This window comes from Ictidomys tridecemlineatus, chromosome 1, assembly GCF_052094955.1.
Source record: "Ictidomys tridecemlineatus isolate mIctTri1 chromosome 1, mIctTri1.hap1, whole genome shotgun sequence".
Taxonomy (NCBI): domain Eukaryota; kingdom Metazoa; phylum Chordata; class Mammalia; order Rodentia; family Sciuridae; genus Ictidomys; species Ictidomys tridecemlineatus.
Window position 1 is genome coordinate 58,870,106 of NC_135477.1, and position 27,176 is coordinate 58,897,281.

At 34.0% G+C, this 27,176-nt stretch overlaps 1 protein-coding gene and 1 long non-coding RNA gene across 6 annotated transcripts in view; one reads left to right on the forward strand and one right to left on the reverse strand.

Moving 5' to 3' along the window:
- LOC144375947 (uncharacterized) overlaps positions 1–27,176 on the forward strand; it is a 257,494-nt gene that overhangs the window by 151,447 nt on the left and 78,871 nt on the right. The window lies entirely within an intron of this gene.
- The window catches only part of Cabcoco1 (ciliary associated calcium binding coiled-coil 1), a 102,800-nt gene that overhangs the window by 34,620 nt on the left and 41,004 nt on the right, over positions 1–27,176 (reverse strand). Inside the window, exon 6 of one of the 4 annotated variants that reach the window (XR_005727955.2) lies at positions 26,677–26,745. The exons of 2 other annotated variants lie outside the window; for them this stretch is intronic. Coding sequence is in view for 1 of the 2 variants with exons in the window: in XM_078041545.1 (XP_077897671.1) it covers positions 11,687–11,701 (15 nt within the window). In the remaining variant the exon portion in view is untranslated. Of the gene's footprint in view, positions 1–11,671; positions 11,702–26,676; positions 26,746–27,176 lie in introns of those variants that run through there. One more of the 4 variants, XM_078041545.1, reaches the window with a different exon arrangement.

A 27,176-nucleotide genomic window follows, 5' to 3' on the forward strand; every position in this document is an offset into this window, starting at 1 on the left:
TATAATGTTGGCAGTTGCCATGTGTCTTTGTGAGCCTTGCCTTATGATTTTGAGGACTAACAGAGCTATACAGAACAGACAGTTTCATTAAAGTTGAAAAGTAGCAGGAGTAGTGGTTATAGATACAGATTATATGGTTCCAATAACTGTTTATATAACAATCTATTTCCAGTAAGGAAACTATTCATTTCATTCTAGTTTTACTAAAAAATGACTTTTTGGTAGGGAAAAGTCTTGGATGTTTTCATTATCTCTATGAGAGGTATATATTGTCTTATAGGCAAATATTGGTAGTTTTAGTGTTCTGCAAATTTATACTTCAAAAAATAATGTAACTACAGAACACATCTGACAGTTTTCTAAGCTTGCCATCTATGTTAGAACTTGATGGCATCATAATTTCATACAAATGCAAAGTACTTGCTTAAAGCAGAGAAGTTCTCTAAACTTTGATGGTTCACACCTGGATTGAATAAATTTGCTAGTAATTAAAATGCTGATTCATTACTCTCTAGGGAATCAGGACAGACTGTTTTAATTTAAATATCTTTTCTTTTAGCTCATATTTACTGATCTTTATGCCAATAATTTAAAAAATAGATTTTAAAACAAAAATAATCAGATAATCTTCCTGTACTTTACAAAACTATTTAAAAATATTGTTATTTTGTAAAATGGTAAGTTTTATATACCAGATAATTAAATAATAAACTAATAATAATACACCAATGTTTTCTTTAGCTTTTTAATGGAGAATACTACAAAACACTTAAATTATAAGATTCTTTATTACTTAGAAGGGGTAAGTTTGAATCACATGAGCCTGATATCAGTAAGCCAAACTAGTACAACTTCTGAGAGTAGATTAAAGATGGGACAGTTTTCACAGCATTTTATATCACTCTGAGAAACTAAAATATCTTCCTCAAAAAATGTTTTTTTTAATTCAGAAAATTGTTTTTTTCCTTTCCTTCTCCCTCCTCCATCTCTCTATTCTTCCCTCCCTTCCTTCCTTCCCTTCTTTCTTTTTTCCCCAAAGTCAAGAAGATATACCAACACATTTTTTATGATATATAACTTGTCAAAATGAAAGCAAATTTTGGTTGATTTCCAGGTTTGATTCTGTCTAAAAAAGAACTCCTCTAAAAAATTAGTAATTTGAAGTACAACTGTTTTTCTAACTTAATAAGAAAAATCAGAAGGTAAAAAAATGTGCTAGAAACATCCACAATACAAAGTGGGTAAGAAGAAGATTGTGAGAAATTTACAGTCCTGGATTTTATATGGGCTTCATCTACAGGTGTAGGAAGTGACACAGCCATGCCACCCTGGGCAGGATTATGTCATAAAACTCAACAGAAATGTGAAAGCAGTTTCCAGTAACTTCAAATTTACATATAAACTACCAAAATAATACATAGTGTTCCCATAAGATCATTAAGAACAAATTGCAGACTAATGCAGCACTCTTTGCCATACTTCGGTGTGCATTTCTTATACACAGCTATTAAAATTAACTTTGATCTAATATTGCCATGTGACCCCCCAGACTCCAAGAAATCCTACCAATTATCTCAACAATGTTGTTTATAAGTCTAGGATCCAATTCGGAGCATGTGTTGTATGTAAATGTCCCTTTAGTCTCTTTCAATTTATAAGAGTCCCCCAGTCTTTCCTTATTTTTATTGACCTTGACATTTTTGAAAAGCCTAGAATAATTACAGATTTTTTAACAAAATATTCCTCTTTGAGTTTGTCTGATGTTTCCTCGTGATAGCCACCATTCTACTCTTTGAGTCTATGAATTTGACTATTTTATATATTTCACATAGGTGAAATCATGCAGTATTTGTTTTTTTTTTGAAATTGGGTATAAATAGCTTATTTCACTTAGCATAATGTTCTCAAGATTCATCCATATTGTGCATGTTGTAGAATTTCCTTCTTTTTAAAGGCTAAATACTATTGCATTTTATATATATATATATATATATATATAATGCATATATATATATATATAAACATAATGCATATATATATATATATGCATTATGTTTTCTTTATTCATTCATCTGTTCATGTGCATTTAGGATGTTTCCACATCTTGGCTGTTGCAAAACTTGAATATAGGAGTGCTAATATATCTTTAAGATTGTGATTTCAAGCCTTTTGGATAAATAGCCAGAAGTAGGATCCCTGGATCATAAGGCAGTAAGTAACATTTTAAATTTCTGAGGAAACTCCTTATTGTTTTTCATAGTGACTGAACCATTTTGCATATTCCTTCCAACAAAGTTCCAGGGCTCTGATTTTTCCACATTCTTGCCTATACCTGTTATCTTTTCTTTAATTATTATTATTTTTTGTAATAACCATCCTGACATGTACAAGTTGATATTTAATTGTGCTTTTGATTTGCATTTATCTGATGCTTAGTGATATTAAGCATTTTTCAAATACATATTGGTTATTTGTATGTCGTCTTTGGAGAAATGTCTTGAACTGGATTTATAATGCTACAGAAGCATAACAACAATTACCAAACATTGATTGAAATAGGCCATGGTACATAATTATAGTTTATAGCACTCAGGATTTCAAAGTAAATATAATCTTTAAGCATGCTCATTCTGACTGAAGTGTCACTGTTCTGTGCCCTATCAGAGGACAAAGAAAAAAATTATATCATCTCTGTTCCATCTCTCTATCACTCATCTTAAAATCCCTTGTTTACAGTGATACTGTAAACAATATCACAGGGTTTATTCTAGCCTCCCCCTTACCATATATATGACTGCCTTCTCCTATAGTGACAAAACCCATTATTTTTGATTTATTTACTTGTTTGTTCAGTGTCTCCCTTATGTAATGACATTTCAAGGGTGGGCCAACCAAAAGCTCAAGTCTGGACACAGGCTCCTCTCTCCCTTCCCTCATCTTCCTTCATTTTCCCGACCAGCCTCCAAAGAAGGCAATGGGAATGGGATGAAGAGAGGAGGAAGAAAGCAAGACAGGAATCTCAACTCTGGCTACATCATTACCCTAATCAGCTACCAGTGTGTTGAATGAAAACTGGACCCTGGAATGATAAATCATATGTCTGCAGTCCCCTGGCCAGTGTGCTGAAGGAAGCTTAGCCAGGTCAAAATTTCTGAAAATTCAAATTCTGGAGGAAATGTTGGGGTCTATTTAATTCAATTGAAATAATCAGGAAAACTATGGAAACATTAAAAAAAAACAATACTATCATATTTCCTTATAATCTCCAGGGTTCAAAACATTTTTTTTACTATTGAAGGATAATATGAAATGCATAGAGATATTACAGATTATTCATTCTTTTTAATTAACAATTGTACTTTTAACGAGAGTTTAAATATGAGGTTGGCTCCTAATTGATAGGTTTTTGTCCAGAGATCCGCAGTCACCTGGTGGTATTCCATGCTGCTTTGTAAACTCGACAGGTCTGACTGCAATACTGGTAGACCTGTCTCCATATGTCCATATTTTAGGAGATGTATTTTTATTCCAAACATCTGAGAATTGATGTCTCAAGTATTAAAAGCCTTTTACATAAATATAGTTAATAACTAACTTCATATATTTAAAAGAAAAACAAACAAGAAAAATAGAAAAAATAACAGACAAAAAGATTTACAGAGCAAAAAGGAACTAAAGAAATCTGAAAGCTATATTATCCATATCTTTATATGCATTCAGAAGTGTGTTGAAACAAAGGAAGGTTCAAAAATAGGTTTAATCCTATGACACTGTAGTCTAAAAATACTGATGTTTGTGACCCACAGATTTTAGGGCTTTAGAAATAAAATTTAAAACCAATTCTGTAACAGATGCTAATGTAAATGATGCTTACAGGCATTGATAAAACACTTTGCCTTCCTTCTACTAACATATTCCATAATTATACTGTGACTTAAATAGTTTATATATAGAGAGATGAATGTGGAACAGGAGGAAAGTGTTCATACATTAGCATTCAGAGTAAGTAATTCAAACATCTAATTGTTCCAGCCCAAGGAATATTTAAAAATATTACCAGTTAGGTGTTCAAAATTATTTGGGTTTTTATTATTAAGTCATGCTGATCATTTGCAAAATTAGAAAATGCTCTTGATCAATGTAGATGCACATTATAAAAAATAGAAAAGGAATAGAATGACAATTATCAGGAAAACATTTCTGGGTTTGTTTTTTATTTGAGATGTAGGCAAAAGTCATTTTTTAAATCCTAGCTTTTACTATTATAAAAGAGCTATGGGTGAAAATAGACTTTTTTTTTCTTTTACTAGAGAGATGCTATGTGTAAGAGGTTTGATTGTGCATTCTTTGAACTGTAGAGCTATTTTGGTTGCATCTTAATTAATTTGAAACAATTTAAATATCTTTAATATTCTAAGAACATCAGTGAAAATCTTAGCATTATAAAAACAATTATTGAGAATTATGCAATGGCAAATTTATGAATCTTTCCCTTTGTAGTTAGAATGATTTGGAAACTTAAAATCTTTGTAAATTCCAGTTTTATTTGTGTAGATATCAAGATTCTGAAATTTTGTGGGTTGCAGAAGTACAATCGTTTCAACTCAATGTTTACTGAGTTTCTTCTTATGTTCAGATCTGTAGAAGAGTCAAACCAGAAATAGCTCTACCTTCAGGAAGTTTATAATCTAAATGAAAGTGATACCTCAAAGCACATTTTGTGTCTTATTATTTATACAAGTGGCATACATGAGGACTGTGGAATAAGAAGTAGGTCTATACAGTTCTGGGCAATCATATATGATGCCACAAATATTAGTGTTTTCTAAGTATTATATATATATATAGTTTTTTTCCCTAGTGATTTTTGTTTAGATTTATTATGGCAATAGAGTTGTCTAAGAGAATTTTAAAATTTGTAAACAGCTTTTATTATTGTGCTGTTTCTGTATATGTATGTTTTCACTCCTAATTTGATTACCTCACTGTCAGACAGTTTTTATGCACTATTTCTAACAAAGGAATTTACTGAGGCTTATTCTGTGGACCAAAACATTACATTAAAAATTTTTATGGAAGCTTAAAATAATGTCTTCTCTATGGCAATAGATATATAGTTTATATGTGTATTGCATATTAATAAATATCCACCAGAGACTGTTTACCATAGAATAACTAAACAACTAATTAGCAAATTTACCCAGCCAGTTGACATCAACTAGGTTTTGACATCACCTTTCACAGGGTGGGATGATGGCACATGGCTGGCCATTTTGGCCCCATATGGGATGCTCTCATGATCTCCAAAGCTCACCCAGTGGAGTGACGGAGATTTTGTCATTGCCTGCAGCACATGTTCAGTTGTCTTTCTCTGTCTAATCCTCCTCTTTTTCCTTTGGGGTTGTTGAACCCTACTATAATCAACTGCATTTTGCACCCAAACTCTGTGACCATCTGATTGTCTGATTGAGAAATCTAGCTCGTGACACTGAAACTTGGCTGGGTTGTAATAATATGTGGACTTTTAAAAACAGATGGCTGGGTAAGTGGAAGGTATGCTTCTTCAAACTTTGTACATTTGGAGATATTTCATGTGGTCTGGAAATTTAAATACTAATTTTGAATATGAAATTCTAGAATCATATTTCTTTTCTTCCAAAACCCTGGTAATATTTTTCTTGAATCTAGAGCTGCTAATGCTAATTCTTAAGTTAGAAGTGTTTTTCTTCTCCTTTTTCCTACTTCTTTCTTTGATAGTGACTCATTTTTATTTTTAGATGCTTTAATGGTGAAGTTTAATCACTTCACTATGTCCCAGAGTTTGTCATTATTTACCTTTTTATTCTACAAGAGTGACTCCTTTTGTTCTTTAGATCTTCTCTGCCTTCACTTCACAAATATTATTTCAGTTATATCTTTGAATGATTTTTTTTATTACTCCATTCATTCTGCTCTTGTCTTCAGGAACAGAAGCCCTAGGTGTGTTGGATGACCATCACTTCTCTGGAAATCCTTGCCTCTGTGTCTTTCCCCTCATTTTTCTTGTGTGATTTTTCTGAAGCTTGTTCTCCATATAATAGGCTGGGTTTTTTTTGCATTGTCATTTTTACTCATTGCTATTTCTAAATATTTTAAAGTCCTTTAAAGTCATTATTTTTCTCTCTCTTTAGAAGACCAGTTCCCTTTTCATTTTATTCTGTTTTTGTCATTATATGTCATAAGTGTTCCCTTTTATTTCTTTGGGAGTTCAAAGCATGTATACTTTAAGACCTTTTCTCCAAGGTAAACCTTCATCCATCTTTGGTGAGTCTGTGTGTTTGTTCTTCCCCTCCCTTCCTCTAATGCCCTTTCTCTGTCCTGTCTTCCTCTTTCCTCTCTCTTCTAACTTTTCTTCCCTCTTCTTCCTCCTCCTCTTTTTTCCTCTTTCTGGTTTGCTAAACATATCCAATTCTGGTGCCTATTAACTCTGTACCCCCATCAGTATGTAGAAAGCAAAGGTACCACAGACTCCTGACATAGAAAAGCAGCCTCCAGTTTAGGAGTTTCAAAAAGTTTTGGAAAAACACAGAAGGAAGGTTTTGATACCCTACAGCTTAATGTTTGCTCCAAGGTCTCATCACTCTTGATTAAAAGAGCTGGTCAGAAATAACAGAGTGCTGTTTGGAGAAGTCACGTTCCATGTGCTTCCTCTTGCAGTGAAAAGCAGATCATATGCTGAATATTTTCTGGATTTTTGAAAGTTAACTGAAAAAGGGGTGGTTTTTAGATTTTTCTATTATGTGTCAACTGTAACTCCATATTATATTCATAAACTGGAGAATTTAAGCTTGACTTTTCGTGTCATTTCTTAATATTGTCTACATAACATTGTACCTACTAGTTGCTCTTTGGAGTGTTTAGTATAGACCTACCCTTTCTTAGTTTAGATGGGAAGTAAAAGAAAATAGTTTTGTAAACATGTCCTCATGTCATTACATTTCCCAAATGTTTTAAGATTCAGGAAAGCAATGATCAAACTTAATGTTCAGTTTAAGATACAGGTAGTCAAGCTCCTATTAATACTTCCTGAAATACTGAGACATTTAGAAGTAAATTATATATTAGAACAAATTTTCTCCATCAGTCAGTGTATTAAGGTGATTTATTTATTGACATAATGACTTTCTGTAAAATTAGCAAAGTGTTTTCAAAGCATATTTATAATAAAAAGTAACCGATGAGTTTTTCATTTGACAACTTTATTGAACTTTGTATTATGATCTAGAAATAAATTTTGAACAACTAGAATATATAGGCATTGGGTAGAAATGAACATTTTCTATAAGTGAAAAATATGCCCCATCTGTTTAATAAAGTTTATTTCTATAATAGACTGATGAATTGCTAGATCTGGTGAAACAATACAGGCATTGATATCTTTCAGTAGATAAAATTGTGGTGACTTTTCAAAGTGAATTGGTAAATATTTTATTTTAAACTTGGTTGTTTGAACTTTTTCCAGTGAACTATCCACTTTGTGGACTGAAATGTCAGGTTTATTAGTTGGCTTGGCCTTCGGTAGTCCTACCCTGCCTTCTGACTAACACTCTGGAAATTAAAGCACACATAAATGTGTGTACATGTACACTCACATATTTACACCCAAACTCTGACACTAGGTGCATGACTAAAGAATAATATCTTTATAGACAAACTTGCTTACTTTAATAATTTTTTTCTAAAAAAATATTCATGGTTGCTCTTCACAAATAATTTGTAACTATTTTAATTTATACTTAGTTGTTTGAATGTTTTTCACGGAATTGACCACTTTTTGGACTAAAATGAACAGTTTGATTCATTGCCATAACACTGCATAGCCCTAACCCACCTCCTGACCCTGACATTGGAAGTTAAAACACCTACACAAATCATCATGTTAGTGGACACAAATACATACCCAAACTCTGACTTTTGCTTCATGTCAAAAGTAATAATCTCTTTATGGAAAATCATGCTGATTTTATGGCAAAAAAGAAGGAATTTATCATTCCAACTACTTCAGGAAGGGCTTGTGTATATTAAAGCTCAATAAAGTTCCCTTTAGTATATTAAATACTCCCACACTGAATTATAGACATGGCCTTGGATTGTTCATTATATCCAACTGGAACCACACTGACTACCATCCTTTCACAATTTGTCATGATCTAGCCTGTCTTACCCACTGGACTGTATTTTCCAATGATGCCCATTACATAGCTCTGCTCATCTTAGATTCATCTTGATTATTGGGAAATATAATCTAATCCTTGTTTATGTTACTAATTTCAACGTTTTCAAATTTGAATCTGGAATGTTCTTTGGTAATCTTTCTAAATTCTTCATGTCTTTGAAGGACCATCTTACTCTCCAACTCCAACAAAATTTTATTTTGCTGTTATATTCCACCTAACCTCTCCTATGAATTCCCTAAATATTTAGGTTTAACTTGTCAAATAGATTGTATTCCTTGATCTTAGGTACCATATAACATTTCCTTTTTGTTTTTCAACATTCATAAAGCATAGTATTGAACATGGAAGACCTTTTAGTTTTAAAAAAATATGAGAAATTTGCTTAATTTTATCTAATTTTAATAGTGTATTATTTCCTCTAAGTAGAATGCAACTTTTTAAAACTAAGTTACTGTTAACCTTTTTTTTTCCCTGTATGGGTGATTAAAGATTTTAACATTACATCAAATACTAAAGTAATTGAAGTCTTCAAAGTTTCAATAGACAGAAAATGGATCTATTTGTTTTTACAAATAGGAATGCATTTCTCTAATTGCTAGAGATAATGAACATTTTTTCATATATTTGTTGATTGATTATGTATCCTCTTCTGAGAAGTGTCTGTTCAGGTTCTTGGCCCATTTATTGATTGGGTTATTTGTTTTGTTGGTGCTTAGCCTTTTGAGTTCTTCATATACCCTAGAGATTATTGGTCTATCTTATGTGTGAGGGATAAAAATTTGCTCCCAGGATGTAGGCTCTCTATTCCCCTCACAGATTGTTTCTTTTGCTGAGAAGAAACTTTTTTAGTTTGAATCCATCTCATTACTGATTCTTGGTTTTAATTCTTGCTATACAGGAGTCTTATTAAGAAAGTTGAGGCCTAATCCCATATGATGAAGATTAAGGGCTTCTTTTTCTTCTATTAGACAGAGGGTCTCTGGTTGAATTCCTAGGTCCTTGATACACTTTGAGTTGAGTTTTGTGCATGGTGAGGGATAGGGGTTTAATGTCATTTTGTTGCATATGGATTTCCAGTTTCCCAGCACCATTTGTTGAAGAAACTACCTTTTCTCCAATGCATGTTTTCGGCACCTTTGTCTAATATGGTAATTTTGTGGGTTAGTCTCTGTGTCCTCTATTCTGTACCATTGGTCTACCAGTCTGTTTTGGTGCCAATACCATTCTGTTTTGTTACTATTTCTCTGTAGTATAGTTTAAGGTCTGGTATAGTGATGTCACCAGCTTCACTCTTCCTTCTAAGGATTGCTTTAGCTATTCTGGGTCTCTTATTTTTCCAGATGAATTTCATGACTGCTTTTCTATTTCTATGAGGAATGTCATTGGGATTTTGATTGGAATTGCATTAAATCTGTATAGTGCTTTTGGTAGTATGGTCATTTTGATAATATTAATTCTACCTATACAAGAGCAAGGTAGATATTTTCCATCTTCTAAGGTATTCTTTGATTTCTTTCTTTGAGGACTGTAGTTTTCATTGTATAGATCTAAACTACTCTAAGATATTATCTCACTCCAGTGAGAATGGCAGCTATTATGAAGACAAACAACAATAAGTGTTGGCAAGGATGTCTATACCCAAATGACTTAAAATCAGCATACAGCCACATCAACGTTTATAGCAGCACAATTCACAATAGCTAAACTATGGAACCAACCTGAATGCCCTTCGACAGATGAATGGATAAAAAAAATGTGGCATATATACACAATGGAATATTACTCTACAATAAAGGAGAATAAAATCATGGCATTTGCAGGTAAATGTATGGCGTTGGATAAGATAATGCTAAGTGAAGTTAGGAAATCCCCAAAAAACAAATCCTGAATGTTTTCTCTGATATAAGGAGGCTGATTCATAGTGGGGTAGGGAAGAGGAGCATAGGAGGAATAGATGAAGTCTATATAAGGCAGAGGGGTTGGAGAGAAAGGGAGGGGGCAGGGGGCAGGGGGTTAGCAAGGATGTGGAATGTGATGGTCATCATTATCCAAAGTACATGTATGAAGACAGGAATTGGTGTCAACATACTTTATATACAATCAGAGATATGAAAAATTGTGGGTATATGAGTAATAAGAATTATAATGCATTCTGCTGTCATTTATTTTTTAAAAAATCAATAAAAATAGGAATGCATGAACTACATAGTACTCTATATAATATGGGAAAAGTAGTTTCTACTTCAGAGGAAAGATGCCCTTTTATCCCAAAGTCCTTCCCTGTGCATTTTTGTGAAGCCTGGCTTCCCTCCCCAAGTAGCCAATGTATGACACAATTTTAAATGCCTTGGAATTGGTCAGGATCCTATAGCATAATTTTTTTCTGGTTCTTTTGTTTTTCTTTGATTTTATATTCCTGAATTATTTAGTTACTTTTCCCCTTTCTTTGAAACTTTGTAGGGTATTATGAGGATGAAATGCTCAGAGCTGGGTGTGACCATGGTTAAGAACTCAATAGGGATCAACAACTGTATTCTTCTCCATTTAAAATTTTATTATGATTTCTTACCTAAGATAAGCCTAGAAAAAATATTTATAATTTTGCCTATCTGTATCTAAAAAATATGATTGAGTATAAGGAAGAAAGTGGCAAGCTAAAAAGCCTTGGGAGATCTAGTATTGACCTATTAGGAAGTTTGGATTTTATTCCAAGCTTTACTCAATAGATGCTTATTAAGCATCTCATGTGTGCAAAGCAGGCACATATTTATTCAGAAATGAATCCCACTAATTTATACAATATGCATTTCTTATTTCAGTAACTAGAAATAAATGTTATTTAAAATGTAGAGGAGATAAGGTTTATATAAATAATTCAAGGTTGAAAGTTAAAAGTGCCCCAAGAAAGGTAAAGATGAAATGAAAGTTCACAGGGGGAAATGGAGGAGCTATTTTCAGTTTAGGGGGTTAATAATTTATAAAAGAGAGAAGAATCTGAAATTAGCTTGATGATCGAGCTAGTTTGGACAAGCATAGATTTGAGGGAGATGGGAAGATACCATGGATATGGATGGCTGTAAATCCCATCACTGAACCCACTGAGAGGTGGGGTTGATTTCTGCTCCCCTGGACTCCTAGGCTGTGACTGCTCCAATGCAATGTGGTTGAAGTTACACTGCTGTTCTGAACCTCAGTTCTGGGAAGGATGGCAGCGTCTGCTTCTTCTCTTTTGCAACCCTCACTTTTGGGATCCAAACACTGTTTTAATGAAAGTCCAGATAGTGATGTGAAGAGAGTACCTGTGGAGCCTGGTGAGAGGACTCAACTCCAGCTGATTTTGTTTGCATTTTCTTGATGTCCAATGTGTTCATCAGCTTTCTATCACTGCAACACAATACTTCAGACCATAAACTTGTTGATGGTCTTATTTTGGCTCACGGTTTTAAGGCTTTGGTCCATGTCCATTTGACCTAGTTGCTTTTAGCCTGTGGCAAAGCAGTACATCATGGTAGAAGCATGTGATGGAGAAAAACTGCTCACCTCATGTTAACCAAGAGAAAAAAAGGAGAGGAGAGGAGAGGAAAGGAGAGGAGATAGGAGATAGGGTTGGGGGGAAAGGGGAGAGGCCAGGGACAAAAATATACATCCTTCAAGGCACACCCCCAAGACCACCTCTTTCACCTAGGCTCCACCCCCTAAAGTTCCCATCACCTCCCAGCAGTTCCAGCTGGGGACCCAGCCTTCAAAGCATGAGCTCCCCACCCCAACCCTTCAGTGTGTGGGGGGGGCATTTATAATAACAGCTAATAAAGCTGAATATAGACCCTCATTTGGTTATCTTGTTTTATGAAGAGCATAATCAAGTTTTTGCTCATTTTTCTAAATATTAGTCTATATTTTTATATCTTTACTAATGAATAGTTCTTTATTTATATAGATATGGTTTTGTCTTGTACATTTTTATGGCAAATATTTTCTCCCAGTTGCTCAATTTTGTCTTCTTTTTGCTTTCTTACTTTTTTTTTTTTTTTTTTTTTGTGGTGCTGGGAGTTGAACCCAAGGCCTTATGCATGCAAGGCAGGTATTCTACCAATTGACTACATCCCCAGTCCCCTCAATTTTGTCTTTATTGTTATCTTTTGTTTAAAAGAAATTCTTGATATGAATGTTGTACAGCTGGTCAACTTTCTCTGTTTAAGGATATAAAGATTCTTCTCTAAGCTGTCTTCGATAAGCTGAAACAGTTTACCTTCGTGTTCAGATCTGTAATTTATCTGAATTATCTTTGTTTACATTGTGAAGGTCCAGATTTGTTAGTTTTCTTTTTTTTAATATGGAAAAAAACCTTTATTTAATTTGATTTTGGGTATCCTCATTAATGGAGCAATTCTTTTTTTTCTATTTATATATGACAGCAGAATGCATTACAATTCTTATTACACATTTAAAGCACAATTTTTCATATTTCTGGTTGTATACATAGTATATTCACACAGATTCATGTCTTCAGACCTGTATTTTGGATAATAATGATCATGACATTCCACCATCATTAATAACCCCATGCCCCCTCCTTTCCCCTCCCACCCCTCTGTCCTATCTAGAGTTTGTCTATTCCTCCCAAGCTTCTGCTCCCTATCCCACTATGAATCAGCCTCCTTAATCAAAGAAAACATTGGGCATTTGTTTTCTTGGGGTGGGATTGGCTAACTTCACTTAGCATTATCTTCTCTAATTCCATCCATTTACCTGCAAATGCCATGATTTTATTATCTTTTATTTCTGAGTAATATTCCATTGTGTATATATGCCACATTTTTTATCCATTCATCTATTGAAGGGCATCCAGGTTGGTTCCACAGTTTAGCTATTGTTAATTGTGCTGCTATAAACATTGATGTGGCTGTGTCCCTGTGGTATGCCGTTTTTAAGTCCTTTGGGTATAGACCAAGAGAGGGATAGCTAGGTCAAATGGTGGTTCCGTTTTAAATTTTCCAAGAAATCTCCATACTGCTTTCCATATTGGCTACACCAATTTGCAGTCCTACCAGCATAGATTCATTAGTTTTTTTTTAATGGAATATTCTTTTGCTCTTTATCTATTTAAAAATCATATTTTTCCCTTTGTACTATATTGTCACCTTTGTCATAAATTAAATGACTGTGTAAGTCTATTTCTGTTCTTTTTAAATTCTCTTTCAGGAATCAATTTATCTATGTTTAAGTCAATGTAACTTAGTTTTAAAATTACTATAAATTTATTACTCTTGATCCACAGTATCCAAAACTCTCTAATTTTGCTCTCAAGATTGTTTTAGCTTTTGCAAACTTATTTTATATATTTAAAAACCAGATTGCCAAGTATATGTTCCATTTTGCTTAAAAATATTTGGCATCTTTCATATATATATTTATATGTATATATGTATGTATATATATATATTATATATATATACCTCAAACATTTTCAGTTAGATATTTTATGTTTTTTGATGCCATTGTGAATGATGTTATTTCACCATTTCATTTTCTAATGGCTTCTTGTTAGTATGTAGAAAATTTATTTTTATGTACTGGCCATTTTGCTTGTTCAATAATCTTGCAATGTTTTTTGTAATTTCCAATCATTTTTCTGTAGATTCTTTTGTATTCTACAGACACCATCATGTCAAATGAGAGAAATGAGAATTTTAAAATCTGACTTTTCTATTTTTATAATTACCGCTTTTTTCCTATTTAATATATCCTGACTGTGATTGCCAGTGTATATTAAATAGGAGCAATGTCAGCAGAAGTCCTCATTCCCATTCTTAGGAGGGAAGGCATCAATATTTGGCCCTTGATTATAACACTTGGTGGTGGCGTTTGTAATTACTTTTTAATTTTTCATCACATTAAAGAATGTCCCCTCTATTCCAGGTTTGCTAACAGATTTATGAAAGGATTATTCTGGTTTTAATGAGAAAACCATATGATTTCTCATCATTATTCTAACACAGTGGTTGGTTGCATTGATTTATTCTCATATACTAAACAAACCTTGCTTTCTTGAAACAAACTTAATTGGTGGTGGTTTACTATCTTCTTAATATACTGGTATATTTGATTTGGGAACATTTCACTTAGAATGTTTGAATGCATGTTCCTTAAGGAGATATCAGAAATTTTCCTTTTATAAAATGTCTTCATCAGTTTTTAGTATTATAATTATGTTGATCTTTTTCTAAAACAGAAAAGTTCATATATGAAGATTCATTTTGTTTCTTTTTTAAATACAAAGCAATATGGGTCTAGAAATTTCCATGTGAAAAATATTTTAAATTTTATGGAAAACTTTTACTTTTATTTTCTTGGTACTGGGAACTGAACCCAGGTCCTTGCACATGGTAGGCAACTGTTCCACTGAGCTACATTCTTCACCCTTCAAATATTTTAATTTAGTTCTTTGATATAGAGCTATTAGAATTTTCCATTTTTTACTGCTTTTTTCTAGTATGACATTGTATTTTCTGCCACCTTTCTTTTTATTCTTAAATTTTTACTAGAAGGTTTTCAGTTCAATTAGTCAATTTTCAAAAAGTCACCTTATAGCTTTGTAATTTTCTCTATTGCTACATTTTACATTTTATTAATTTCTATTCTTATTTATTTTCTTTTATATTTAAATTCAATTTGGAATTTATTTTTTATTCTCTGACTTTGCTCCTGACTCCAAGGTCTAAATTTCCTGTAAGGATCCATTAAATAATGAATAAATCATAAAGTAGATAAAATCTAAGACCCTTCACAGTTATTAATAATAAAAATAAATTATTATTTCTATTTTTGTATGAATTTTAATATGTCAATAGTCTCATTGATGATATTGGTAAGTATGACTCCTCTCTTTTTTCCTGCTCAGTCTTGATAAACATTTATCAATTGTATTGATTTTTTAAAAATACCCTATTCTAAAAATTGGTTTCTTTTCTTTTTCTTCTACTTAATTTGTATTTAATTTTCTCTTCTTTGCTATTTTCTTAAGGTTAATGTGTGGAGTTCAGAAATTTAAGATTTTTTGCTTAAGTGCTATGAATTTCCCTGTAAATACTGATTTTGCTTTATCAATAAAGTCTTAGTATTTTGTGTTATCATTTTTCTTCCCATTTCAAAATACTTTTTAATTTTTTCCATCTTTTTATTAATTTGTATTAAGAAATGTGTTATTTAGTTTATACACGTTTGAGATTTTTCAGTTTAACTTCTAATAATCCCATGTGATCAGACAATATACTTTATATGTTGTTTTTGATATGTTGAATAAACATCAATTTTGTGAAATTATTTCATAAGATTGGTGTAGTTGTCTATGACTTTACCAATTTTGTCTTCTTAGTTTAACAATTATTTAAAGAAGAGTGGTGAAATATCCCATTTTAATTGTGGATATGTCTAGTTCTTCTTGCAGGTCTTGGTTTTTGCTTCATGTATTTTAAATCTCTGATTTTCTGTACGTACGTTTTTAGGATTATTATGTAGTCTCATTGAATTGAACCCTTTATAATTATGAAATTGCTTTCTCTCTCACTGGTCATGTTCTTTGCTTTGACATTTGCTGTGCCTACCATTTATAAAACCAGTACTGCTTTCTTTTGATTGCTATTGACATGGCCTATATAATTTTAATTTTTTTTTACTTTTAATCTGTTTGTGTTCTTATATTTACAGTGTGTTTCTTGTAGGTATCATGTAGTTGGGTGATATAGTTGGCAATCTAACGACCTTTGTATTTTATATAGGTCATTATGTTTAATGTGATAATTGATTTGGTTAGACTTACATTTTCACTTAATGTGATAATTGATGTAGTTGGTTTAAATCTTCCATTTTACTATTTGTTTCTATTTGTCCCACATGTCTTTGTTTTCTTTTCTTGCTTTTTTCAGATTAATTGAACATAATTTTATTTCACTTCACCTTCTCTGCTTGTTTATTATCTATGAGTTTTTGGCAATTGATTTAGGTTATATTATGCATTCTTAAATTTATTCCAGTCTACCCTAAAATGATATTATACCACTTCATGTGCAAAACCTTATACTATACTTCTATCTCTTTTTTTCTTGGCATTGGTATTCCTGTTGTTTTATATTTAAGCTTCTATGTATGTTATAAATCTAATCACACATTTCTTTTATTTTTACTTTGCATTAACATTTTAAATATTTTTATTACTTAAAATTTATCTTCTATTGACTCACATGTTTATCATTTCTGGTGGTTTCATTCCTTTGTGGGAACACACATTTCCACCTGGCATCGTTTTCCTCTGCCTGAGTACTTCCTTTAATATTTCTTCTAGTGCAGGTCTGCTGATGATGAATTTTTACACTTTTGTACATCTGGAAAAGTATTTATCTCACCTGCATTTTCTTTAAAAAGTCTTTATTGGATATAGAATTCTAGGTGGACAGTTTATTTTCTTTCATTGCTCCACTGTGTTTTGGCTTACACTATTTCCAAGAAGAACTCCACTCTCATTCTTATCTTTGTTCCTCTATATGGGACAAAGATAATGTGCTTTAATTTTCTAGCTAACTTTTAAGATTTCTTTTTATCACTGGATTATAGCCATTTGACAATGCTCTATGATGGTTTAGTTTTCATCATGCATCTCATGTTTGGAGGGCTTCTTGGATGTGTGAGTTATAGTTTTCATGAAACTTGATTAAAACTTCACCACCATTTCCTCAAATATTTTTCTTTCCCTCTTCCCTCTTTTGGAGCCCATTACACACATGTCACCATTTGAAACTGCCCCACAGCTTGTTATCTTCCTCCAGATAGGCAAGAATAGGAACAGATCACCTCAATCCAAACATGGATTGGGCTGATTTAGGACTGTTTTTCAAACTTTGTAAGGCTAGGAACACCAGAGTCTCAACCGATGAGACTCTTAATTTCTATTATTTTTTTTAATGTCCTTGGCACTCTAAGATTGCCAGAACCTTCACTCTGCTATACAGATGCTCTGCACAGTGAATCATTTGCTTTCTGGAGCTAAGAAAAACACCTGGAATGGCGTGTCCAACTCACTTCTGTGCACCTAGCATCTTCTTGGCATCTTCTTCATCCTGGCTGCTTTGGCATGCCATATTATAATTTTTGGTTTTTATCCTTAGGGAATTGCCAAAAGTTTTATTGGCTTTTCTATTTCTTAGGGGTGACCTTATGCATTAAGAAATGTGTTATTTAGTTTATACACATTTGAGGTTTCTCAACCTCTTGCCTCATAATTTCTGAAACTGAACAAATGCCCCAAAAGGTGAAGCAGCACACAAATATTAGGCTCATCTCAAAGTCCTCACTTTTCTCTGAGATTCTAACTTAAGTTCTGACTATCTTGGAAGACCTCCAAAGCCTTCCGATGGATTTTGAAAAAGAGTACCCACTGTCTATTTGTTCTTGATTAGACTATAGTCTATTTTAAGATATACTATCAGAGCTGGAAGCAGATGGACCAGTATGATTATTTTTTGAATGAAGTAATTTTCACATTTGAAAAATATGAAATTATATATTTATATATTTTATACTTTATTGTTAGCATATTTCCACTGTTTTGAGAAGTAAAAATATTTTTGTGTTTACTTCATATTCTGGAAATAGAAATAGCATCACAACTGCTTTAGGATCCAAACTGTGTTCAACAGAAAATTAGGATTTCTCTAGTCAACTCTAGGGGCTCCTTAAATAAATCACTATAATGAAGCTGTTATTATTATCTCTATATCAATGTCTCTACACACACACACACACACACACACACAGAAACACACATACACACACAGAAACATTAATCCAGCATCTCATGTCTCCAATCACAATAGTGGATTAGCGTTTGACTAATGTGGTTAGACCTAAAAATTTCCATTGACTATATACACACACACACAAACTCACTGCAGAAATTACTTAAAATGATAATTAAGCAAAATTTTTCCTTGTTTTTGGGAAATAAATGCATTATGTTCTTCAACTATTCTGTCTGCATTTTGAGGCAACAAAAATTTAAATTTACAAATTATGTAAAATACTTATCATATGAAGTCACTCATGCTTTAATTCATGTCCATCCCCTTCTTAATTCATTTTATAATTTTTATACAGCCAGTGGAGCTTAAGTTACCACAAATATTTCTTTTAATCCAAAAAATGTGTTTCTTGAAAAGCTGCTCAACACAAATAATACGATAAATAATCCTTCTCTGCAAATCAGTTTTAAATTTTTACATTTTAGATAATGATATAGTACAAGAACCCTAAAAAATGAGAGAAATTAGGGGAATTAGCACTGCATTGTTGTCGACATGTACACATTTTTTTTGTTATATTTGAAAAAGGAAAGTTGGGGTAATAATGATTTAAACAACTTTTAAAAATCCACTTTTGTCTTTTGTTTTAGTAATTTAGTAGTTATGGGTTCGTTTTAGTATATAAAATAAATGTTTGAAGGCAAGGTCTTTTGTTGTGAATTTGTGTAAAAGCAATATACATTTACTGTGAAATTTTAACTGAGTTTGTATGATTGTGGCATAAAGCTAATAAAACAATCCAAATAATGCAGCCATGATTTAATGAAAGGTGACTCTCTTAAATTGCCTTAATTCCAAATCTCTGGCCTTACTTTAATTTAATGATTCTGTGTCTAAGCAATAATCTAATTTTAAGCTTTGTGTTTATTTCAAGTAAAGTCAAACAATATGTGCATTTGTTAAGAAGAGTCTTTGGGTGACACTTGAGTTGATGTATCAAGTTAAAAATGATTAGGGGAGCCTCTTTTAGGTAACCTATACAAACTGTCTCTTTCATGATGCATAGAAATAAAAGAGATAAAATTAACTATATAGTTCTCCTATTTAAAATTTAACTGTTAAATGTTAAATATTTTCCACATCTATTCATTTTGGATTTATTGCAGTATCTGGAGTGGGACCTCTTCCAAATTCTTAGAGCATTTTAACCATAAAAGGCATAAAAATATTTTGCAATCCCATGAGAAGTAATCTGATACTTAGGAGTTTTATAAAAGGAATGAATAGAGTATGAGCTTTCAAAATTAGAACTTCATGCATGGTCCACGAACAACACATATTTCAGTGCCTATAATGTGTTTGATTCTAGAAATACCAAAGGGACAAAGAGGAAGGGAAATGAAATTTATGGAGTATTTTGTATTTTCCAGATATTTTAACTGTTTGCTAATTTATTTCTTACAGTACTCCTATGAGACTAGAAAGTTGTTATGATCTTAATGTTTGTGCCTCCCAAAATTTTATATGTTAAAATCTAATCCCCAATGTGTGGTTTTAAGAGGTAAGGTCTTTGGAAAGTGATTAGGCTGGATAATATTGGTGCCCTTATAAAAGGAGCCCAAGGGAGTGTGTCTGCACCTTATACCAAATGAAGGTACCACAAGAAGGTACCATCTATGAGGCACAGAGTGAGCCCTTAGGAGATAATGAGTTTGTAGTTGTCTTATATTTCCAGCCTCTAGGACTGTGGGTAATAAGTTTGTTTACAAGACTCCCAGATTATAATTTTGCTATAGAAGCCCAATTGGACTAAGGGAGAGGTGCTATAAGGATTTTAAAAGAAGAGGAACCTACAGCTTAGTGAGATATAGTAATTTGCCCCTGAACATAAAGGCAGTGAATGGAGAGATGAAATTTAAACACATGTAGAGGAAAGGAGTGAAAGGTAAGTCATAAAGTGATCACGTCATTTCATCCTCACAGCACATGTTCATTCACTTCATTTAACCACTCACAGCATTTAGTATATGCCGGTCCATGTCAGTCATGGAGGTTATAAAATAGAATAAGTAGACAGGAATCCTGACCCCAAGTTCATTGTCTGTGGTACTAGATTGCAAGTGTTATGGGAGAGGAATATGCAAAGCAAACTCAATTTTGCTTTTTTAATTGAGTCACTGTCCCATTCCAGGCTCTGTCTTGTTTAACCCAGAAATGATAGGAGACAGAGAGTATTCCCCTCATTTTGTGGATGAATAAATTGAGTTTCACAGAGATTAGGAAAATTATCACTGATAATCCAACAACTAAGTGAGGAATGCTTTTCTTTGAATCAAGTTCACTTTTCATCTTTTATGTTCACCTTCTACCAGACTTGAAGTCATACTCCATATTTTTTAAAAATCAAATAAACAGAGTACACTCATTAAAGCATTAGTGAGAAACATACATTTTACAGATGGTTTCTTTTAAAAAGTATTCAATTGGGGCTGGAGTTGTGGCTCAGGGATGGAGGGCTTGCCTGGCATGTATGAGGCCCTGGGTTTGATGCTCAGAATCATATATAAATAAATAAAAAGGTCTATTGACAACTAAAAAAAATTTTTTTAAAAAGTATGCAATTACAGTTCTTGTTCTCACAAGAACTTATGCAAAAAAGTCTGCAATTGCAGTTCTTGTTCTCACAAGAACTTAGTGAGATATAGTAATTATCTTAATATTATTAAGACTTCATGTAGTGATTTAAGAAAGTATAAACATCTGGGCGCAATGGCACCGCCTGTAATCCCCACAGCCTGGGAGGCTAAGGCAGGAGGATCACAAGTTCAAAGCCAGCCTCGGCAACTTACCATGGCTGTAAGCAACTTAGCAAGACCTGACTCAAAATTAGAAAGGTCTGGGGATGTAGCTCAGTGGTTAAGTGTCCCTGAATTCAAACGCTGGTTAAAAAAAAAAAAAAAAAAAAAGTGTATGAACACGTCAATGGAGTGGGGTGGATTGCTGTCTTCAGCATATTCTCCATCCCAAATGTCATTCAAAGTATCTCATTCTCTGTTCATAAGTCAGCCACTATAGAGATGTCTACTGAATTTGTGTGTGTGTGTGTGGGGGGGGGATAACCGGAGATTGAACTCAGGGACGCTTGACCACTGAGCCCACAGCCCCAGTCCTATTTTGTATTTTATTTAGAAACAGGGTCTCACTGATTTGTTTAGCACCTTGCTTTTGCTAAGGCTGGCTTTGAACTCTCCATCCTCCTGCCTCAGCCTCCTAAACCCCTGGGATTACTGGTGTGCACCCTGTGCCTGGCCAGCTGCTGATCTTAGTGTCTTGATGGGGAGAATATTTCTTCTGAACACTTCTGTAATGGTTAGGAAATAGCCAAACAGGTTGTACATGATTTCCTCTCCCTAAGACATCACAATTTTCCCTCTACATTATGCCAGGGAAGTTCTGGCACATCAACCTCATTGAGACTAGGACACCTCTGAATCCAACCTGGAGTCAGCCAGCCTAGCAGACGATTAATTCTACTCCTGGATGCTCTGGCCACATTCTCCAGTCCCAGACCATGAGTGAGTGCACCCACATCCAAACATTCAGCCTGCTCAACCCATCTACTTAATACTTTTCCTGAGTCAATTCTCAATCGCTTTTCTTAGTGTTCCATCCCAACTTCTCCCTTTCCCTCAACTCCTGCTCAGTGAACTATTTGAATACCACAGGCATATGTAAGCAACCAATTCAGGATTCCATTTTGAAGGTCAGTTCTCTGAGGCCATTTCTGGGATCAGTGACTATAAAGTCAAAGTTCTCAGAGAAAATAATACTCTGAAGCTCAGTAGCTGAGGAGGTTCAATAAAGGGACCATTTACAAAGGTGTAGACTGGTTTTGGGGGAAGTAACTAGGGATGGTGCAGCATTCTATCTCTTCTATTTCTGGGACTAACAGAATAAGGGGAGGAGAAGTTTCTGGATTACAGAGAAATGTGTTGCACAGACAGGACCGGAACCTTAATGTTCTATAGAGGACCACTCAGCAGGCAGTGACCCACTGAGGGGAGTAGGGTGTAAAAATGTTTCTGCTTCACTCTTTTGCCATCCATGTTCCCCAGTGGCCTAGCTGGAGGCCAGAGGGTAAGGGAATCTTTGATGGCTTCCATACACATTGACCTCCTGAGGTACACAGCGTGGAAATGGTATAAAGGAATCTGGAGGAGTAGACAGAAGACACCCAAGCAATAGGCCAATAGTCAATGTCGGATTATTTATGTTATTTCAAATGCATCTGGAAAACAGCTATGTTCAATTATGATTGTTTTTGCCTAGATAAATAATTATGTTGAATAGGTAACTGCATTCATTTTGTGAAAACAGAGCAATTAAATATTCAGAATTTCAGCCAAAGAGTTTATCTTAAGGAGCATTTTAAGTTTTGAAAAATTTACATTTATAACAGAGTTATACTCATTTGCATTTAATGATCATATTATTTCCAGAACGTTCATTATTTAACAAAGAATAATGAAGTACTTTCCCTTCTCTTTTCTCAATTTTGGCTGTAATTTAATATATGTACAGTGTCCATTTTCATAAACCACATATAAGCTGAAACATATATATTAAGTTAGCAGTGTTTGTTATATAAAAGAGAACATCGTGAAGTTTTGGGGTATAAAACATAAACAAATTGAAAGGGTTGTAAAAGTGATGAATATTTAAAATAACTGTGTTACAATGTTATTTATATCATACTTAATTTTTTAAAGAGTCCATGTTTTGAAGGTAATAAAGTTAAACTATATCCTATTTTGTGTTTGAAACTTCTGAGAGTAAGTGATATGATTACATGCTGCTCAACTTAAAAGTGCTCTAAACAGAACCCTTCATTCAAGGCTCTCTTTGGTACTTTAATGATTAAATCAAAGCGTTGGCAGAGGGATTTGGGGACAGTAGTTAAGCATGTGGACATATGTCCTGGGTTTAATGTCTTTAAAATGTGGTTAACACGGTGCCTACCTCCTGTGGTAGTTGTGAAGGGTACATGTGTTGATAATTAAAGTGCCTGGACAGCACCTAGCATATAGTAAATGCTCAAATAACTTCTCTTTGCTGTGTACTTAAGTAGTAAACATGTTATTGCTTTGAATTCTCCAAAAGATAACTAGCTCAAAGAAGGCTTCCTTGATGCGCTGATCCCCCCTATAGGTCCCTACCTTAATATACTTCTTTCTAGTAACCTGTATTTTTACTTTACGGTTCCTGCTTTGTAATTATATATATATATGTCTGTGGGTTTACTAAATTAATGTCTTTCTCTTGTGAGGCGGTTAGTGTTCTGAGCAACTGTGTTTTGCACAAGAGTGTCACATGACAATAGTAAAAGTAGTGTTTTTATATGAACTTTCTGATTGACAGTAAGTCCCCAGAATACTTAGAATGCTGCTAGGCATAGTGCATTTGCTCAATAAATATCTTGATAATTGGGCTGGAGTTGTGGCTCAGTGGTAGAGCGCTTGCCTGGAATGTGTGAGGCCCTGGGTTCTATCCTCATCACTGTTTATAAATAAATATAAGATCCATTGACAACTAAAAAATATTAAATAAAATATCTTGATAATCAGGTGGCAACAGACTCTAACCTGGAGATTACAAACAACACCTAGGCCTGAAAATTTGTTCAGGTAGTGATCTTGAACCTTGTATCTTACGGAGGGAAAGGACTTGTTAACTGCACTGGAGCTTTGGCATGTGGAGTTGAATGTATGGGTGGCTATTTTTGTTCCTGAAGCAAAGGAGTGTACTGCACCCATGATCAGCCTTGCTCAGGCACCAGAGGAAGTGTTATAGTTATAAGTAGTAGCAAGTCTTGCTTATACAGGCTTAGCTTCAAATACTTAAGCACTTTTCCCTGTAACTTTAGCCTGAGTTGTTAAGAAAACATTTTTCAAGTGAATGATTTTTCTTTGCAGAAGTCAAAAGAAATTGGTATTTTGTTATACTATAAACTGGTATTTATTGAGGGTCTATTATGTGCAATGGTTTGAGATATAAACCACTCGTGGTGGAGAATGAATTTTTTTAAAACCAGAATTCCAGAAGCTTCTCTGAGAATGACAAGCAGTAGAAAGGCCCACGTGGGTTACGCAGGAGCAGCCAGACACAGTGGGGACAAAAAATGAAATAATGTAAGATGAGCTTTTGTGAGTGCCTGAAATACAGGGCAAAAGATATTTCAGCTGCTGTTGTGAGTGAAAGATGTATTAGTTATCTGTTGCTGTGTAATAAATCATCCCTAACTTGGCTGCTTTACACAACAAACATTTAGAAACACACAATTGTGTGCAGGAAGCTGAGAGTGGTTTGTTTGGGCTGCACTGTCTCAGGGTCTTGCTGGGTGTACAATCAGGGAGGCCTGCAGCCTTCTCAAGACTCAGCTCACACATGACTGTGTGAGTTCCAGTCCTCCCAATTGGGCCTCTCCAGAAGCTCCTCAGTGTCATCATGACCCAGTAGCTGGCATCCATCCCCTAGTGGAAATGATTCAAGGGAGCCTCATCAGAGAGCAACCAAGAGGGAGACCACCATTTCTTCACAGACCAATCTTGGAGATGGCATCCCATACTTCTGCTATGAGCTATTCACTAGAAGGAAGATACTAAGTCTAGCCCACTATCAAGGAAAGGGAAATGAAGCTTACTTCTTGAGGGGAGAAGCATTAAAGAATTTGTGAATATGTTTTTAAAACTCACAGAGGAAACCTAGAGAGGGACATAACTCAAATCTCTTTGTGACATCCTACATATAATCCCTGGGCTGAGCTGGGCTGACTTTTTAAAATTTTAAAGCTAAAGAATCACTTTTCCCCTAAAACTTTTAAGAATCAGTGTGTATGTGTGTGTGTGTGTGTAACACTGGTTTGTGGTGGGAACATGGTCACCCTCAGCATGATGTAGAAGTCAGGAAGGACTTCTTAGAAGACTCAGGAGTTGCTCCAGATTATAAATATTAATACATAATATTTGCTTGATATATTTTGCTATTTAATGAAGAAAAGATGATTCAAGGAAGATTTTTCACTCTTTAAATATGAGGCAAAATATCTGTGTTCATATGTTCATACACATAGCTGCATGTGTATTTTCTTCCCATGGAAAATACTTTCTGTATCTTTAGCAGAAGGCAGAAAGTTCTTAATTGTTTTTATATATTGAATAAGGCAGAAGAAAATTCCTGGAATGATCAATGGTCTACCATTTTGTCCCTTCCTGAGAGACAGAGAGAGAGAGAGAGAAAGAGAGAGAGAGAGAGAATATCTCCACAAGCACTGGCATATGTATATGATACTGTATGTACCAGGCCTGCAGATCTTGAAATATGTGAAAGTAGGTTGAGACTTCCATCCACATTCTCATTAGTCCAAAAGCTGTGCAATGGGAACTGTGAAACTCCATATTCATCAGTTAAACTTGCTACTTCTGCTATGGTCATTAGTGCCTCAGGCAAACATAAGAAATATGCAACTTAAATAAAAACTCTATCTCCTCTACCCTAATATTATTTACTTGATCAACCACACAGCTATTTTGCTACAGAGAACTTTGTTGTTTTCACCCCCTTCGCTCCTATAATGTCAATGATGCTGATGCAGCTGCATAATTTGCATAGAAAGTTGTCCAATTCTGTAGTCAGAATACCAATAAGGTGGCCTCTTTCTAAGCATGTTTATTCTCTCTTGATTGACTCTTCACTTGCATGCTTTTCTGCACAATGCATACTTACTTGCATATTCTCAGCCATCTGTCAAACACTCACCACGCCTTAAGGGTGGCCTAGTAATCAAACTGGCACACTATGGAAACATTGGTATGTGGCCCAATTATATAGAACTGTGACCAAAATCTTTTCAAAGAAAGTAACTGATACAACTATAGAGTCTTGGTTGACTTACATTTGAGTACATTTATTAACATGTAAATCTGCATTCACCAAAATAGAGCCAGCTATATATTTATGGTAAATGACTTCCAAGTTATAAACAACTATATTTCTCTATCCACTCCAACTGTAGCAGTCCAACATGATTTGTAGCCTGCAGAAAGAAATCCACTTTGTCATTCTATTAGTTATGCTACCCAGAGTAAGACTGGCTCATCATAAATTATGGGCTTTAATGATGAGAAGAACATTTGGAAGCATACTCATGGGAACAAGAGGACAAAATAGTTTAAATTGGAATTGTGCTAGAAAATCCCAGAAATACCTGGGGTAATGGTCATGCACTTACAGATCATCTAGCTCAATTTCCATCTGATTTTTTAAACTACTTTACCAAATATTATTCCACAAGAATCATATTGCTGAACTTGACACATATTCGATGAAGAAATAACATTATCTCTCAATTCATTCAATAAAAATTTATTAAGTGCCTTCTGGTGTGCCTTCTGTTTGTCAGGACCTGGGCTGAGAGTTGGTAGTATGAAAGTGAGGAAGGCATGACCCTGTCCTTCCACATTTCATCCCTTTCATTTTTTTTGGCATACTTTTATTATTTAGAAAGTGATTGCAATCATTTAGTCAAAATCCTCCTCTATAAGATTCATTGGTTTTTGTTCTGTCATCTGGGAATTGTGCAAACAAGACAAAACTCTTTTTTGTCTTACCAGTACTTTAGATTTGAAGAAAGTTATTATGTCACTCCTGAATCTTTTCTTCTAAAGGGGCCTCTGTCCCTGGAATATCAAGATTACCATCCTTTAGTTACATTTTGATATGAAAATGTTTCTTTTCAATGTGTGTTGCTGAACCACACATAGTCTACCTTATACAATTCTGGACTTGAAAAAACCTAGAAAACACTGAAAAGATCATGTTATCTTTAAACTAGAAACTTGGATTATTAATGGGTTTTGTGGGTATGAAATCACAGAAGGAAGATAAGTTGACTCTTCTTAAATAGCATTTGTCTCCCTCCATCCTGTCATCTATTGGCCAGATAATATTTTAAATAGTAGGGTAAATCTCTGAGGCCAGAGTCCTTGTTTTCTAGGTCTTATTGTTAGCACCCTGGACATATTTTTGCGTGTGATTTATATAACTCATGAATAATAAGACTCTCATACTCAAGTAACAATTAAATCTTCATTTGCAATAGAACCTTTGC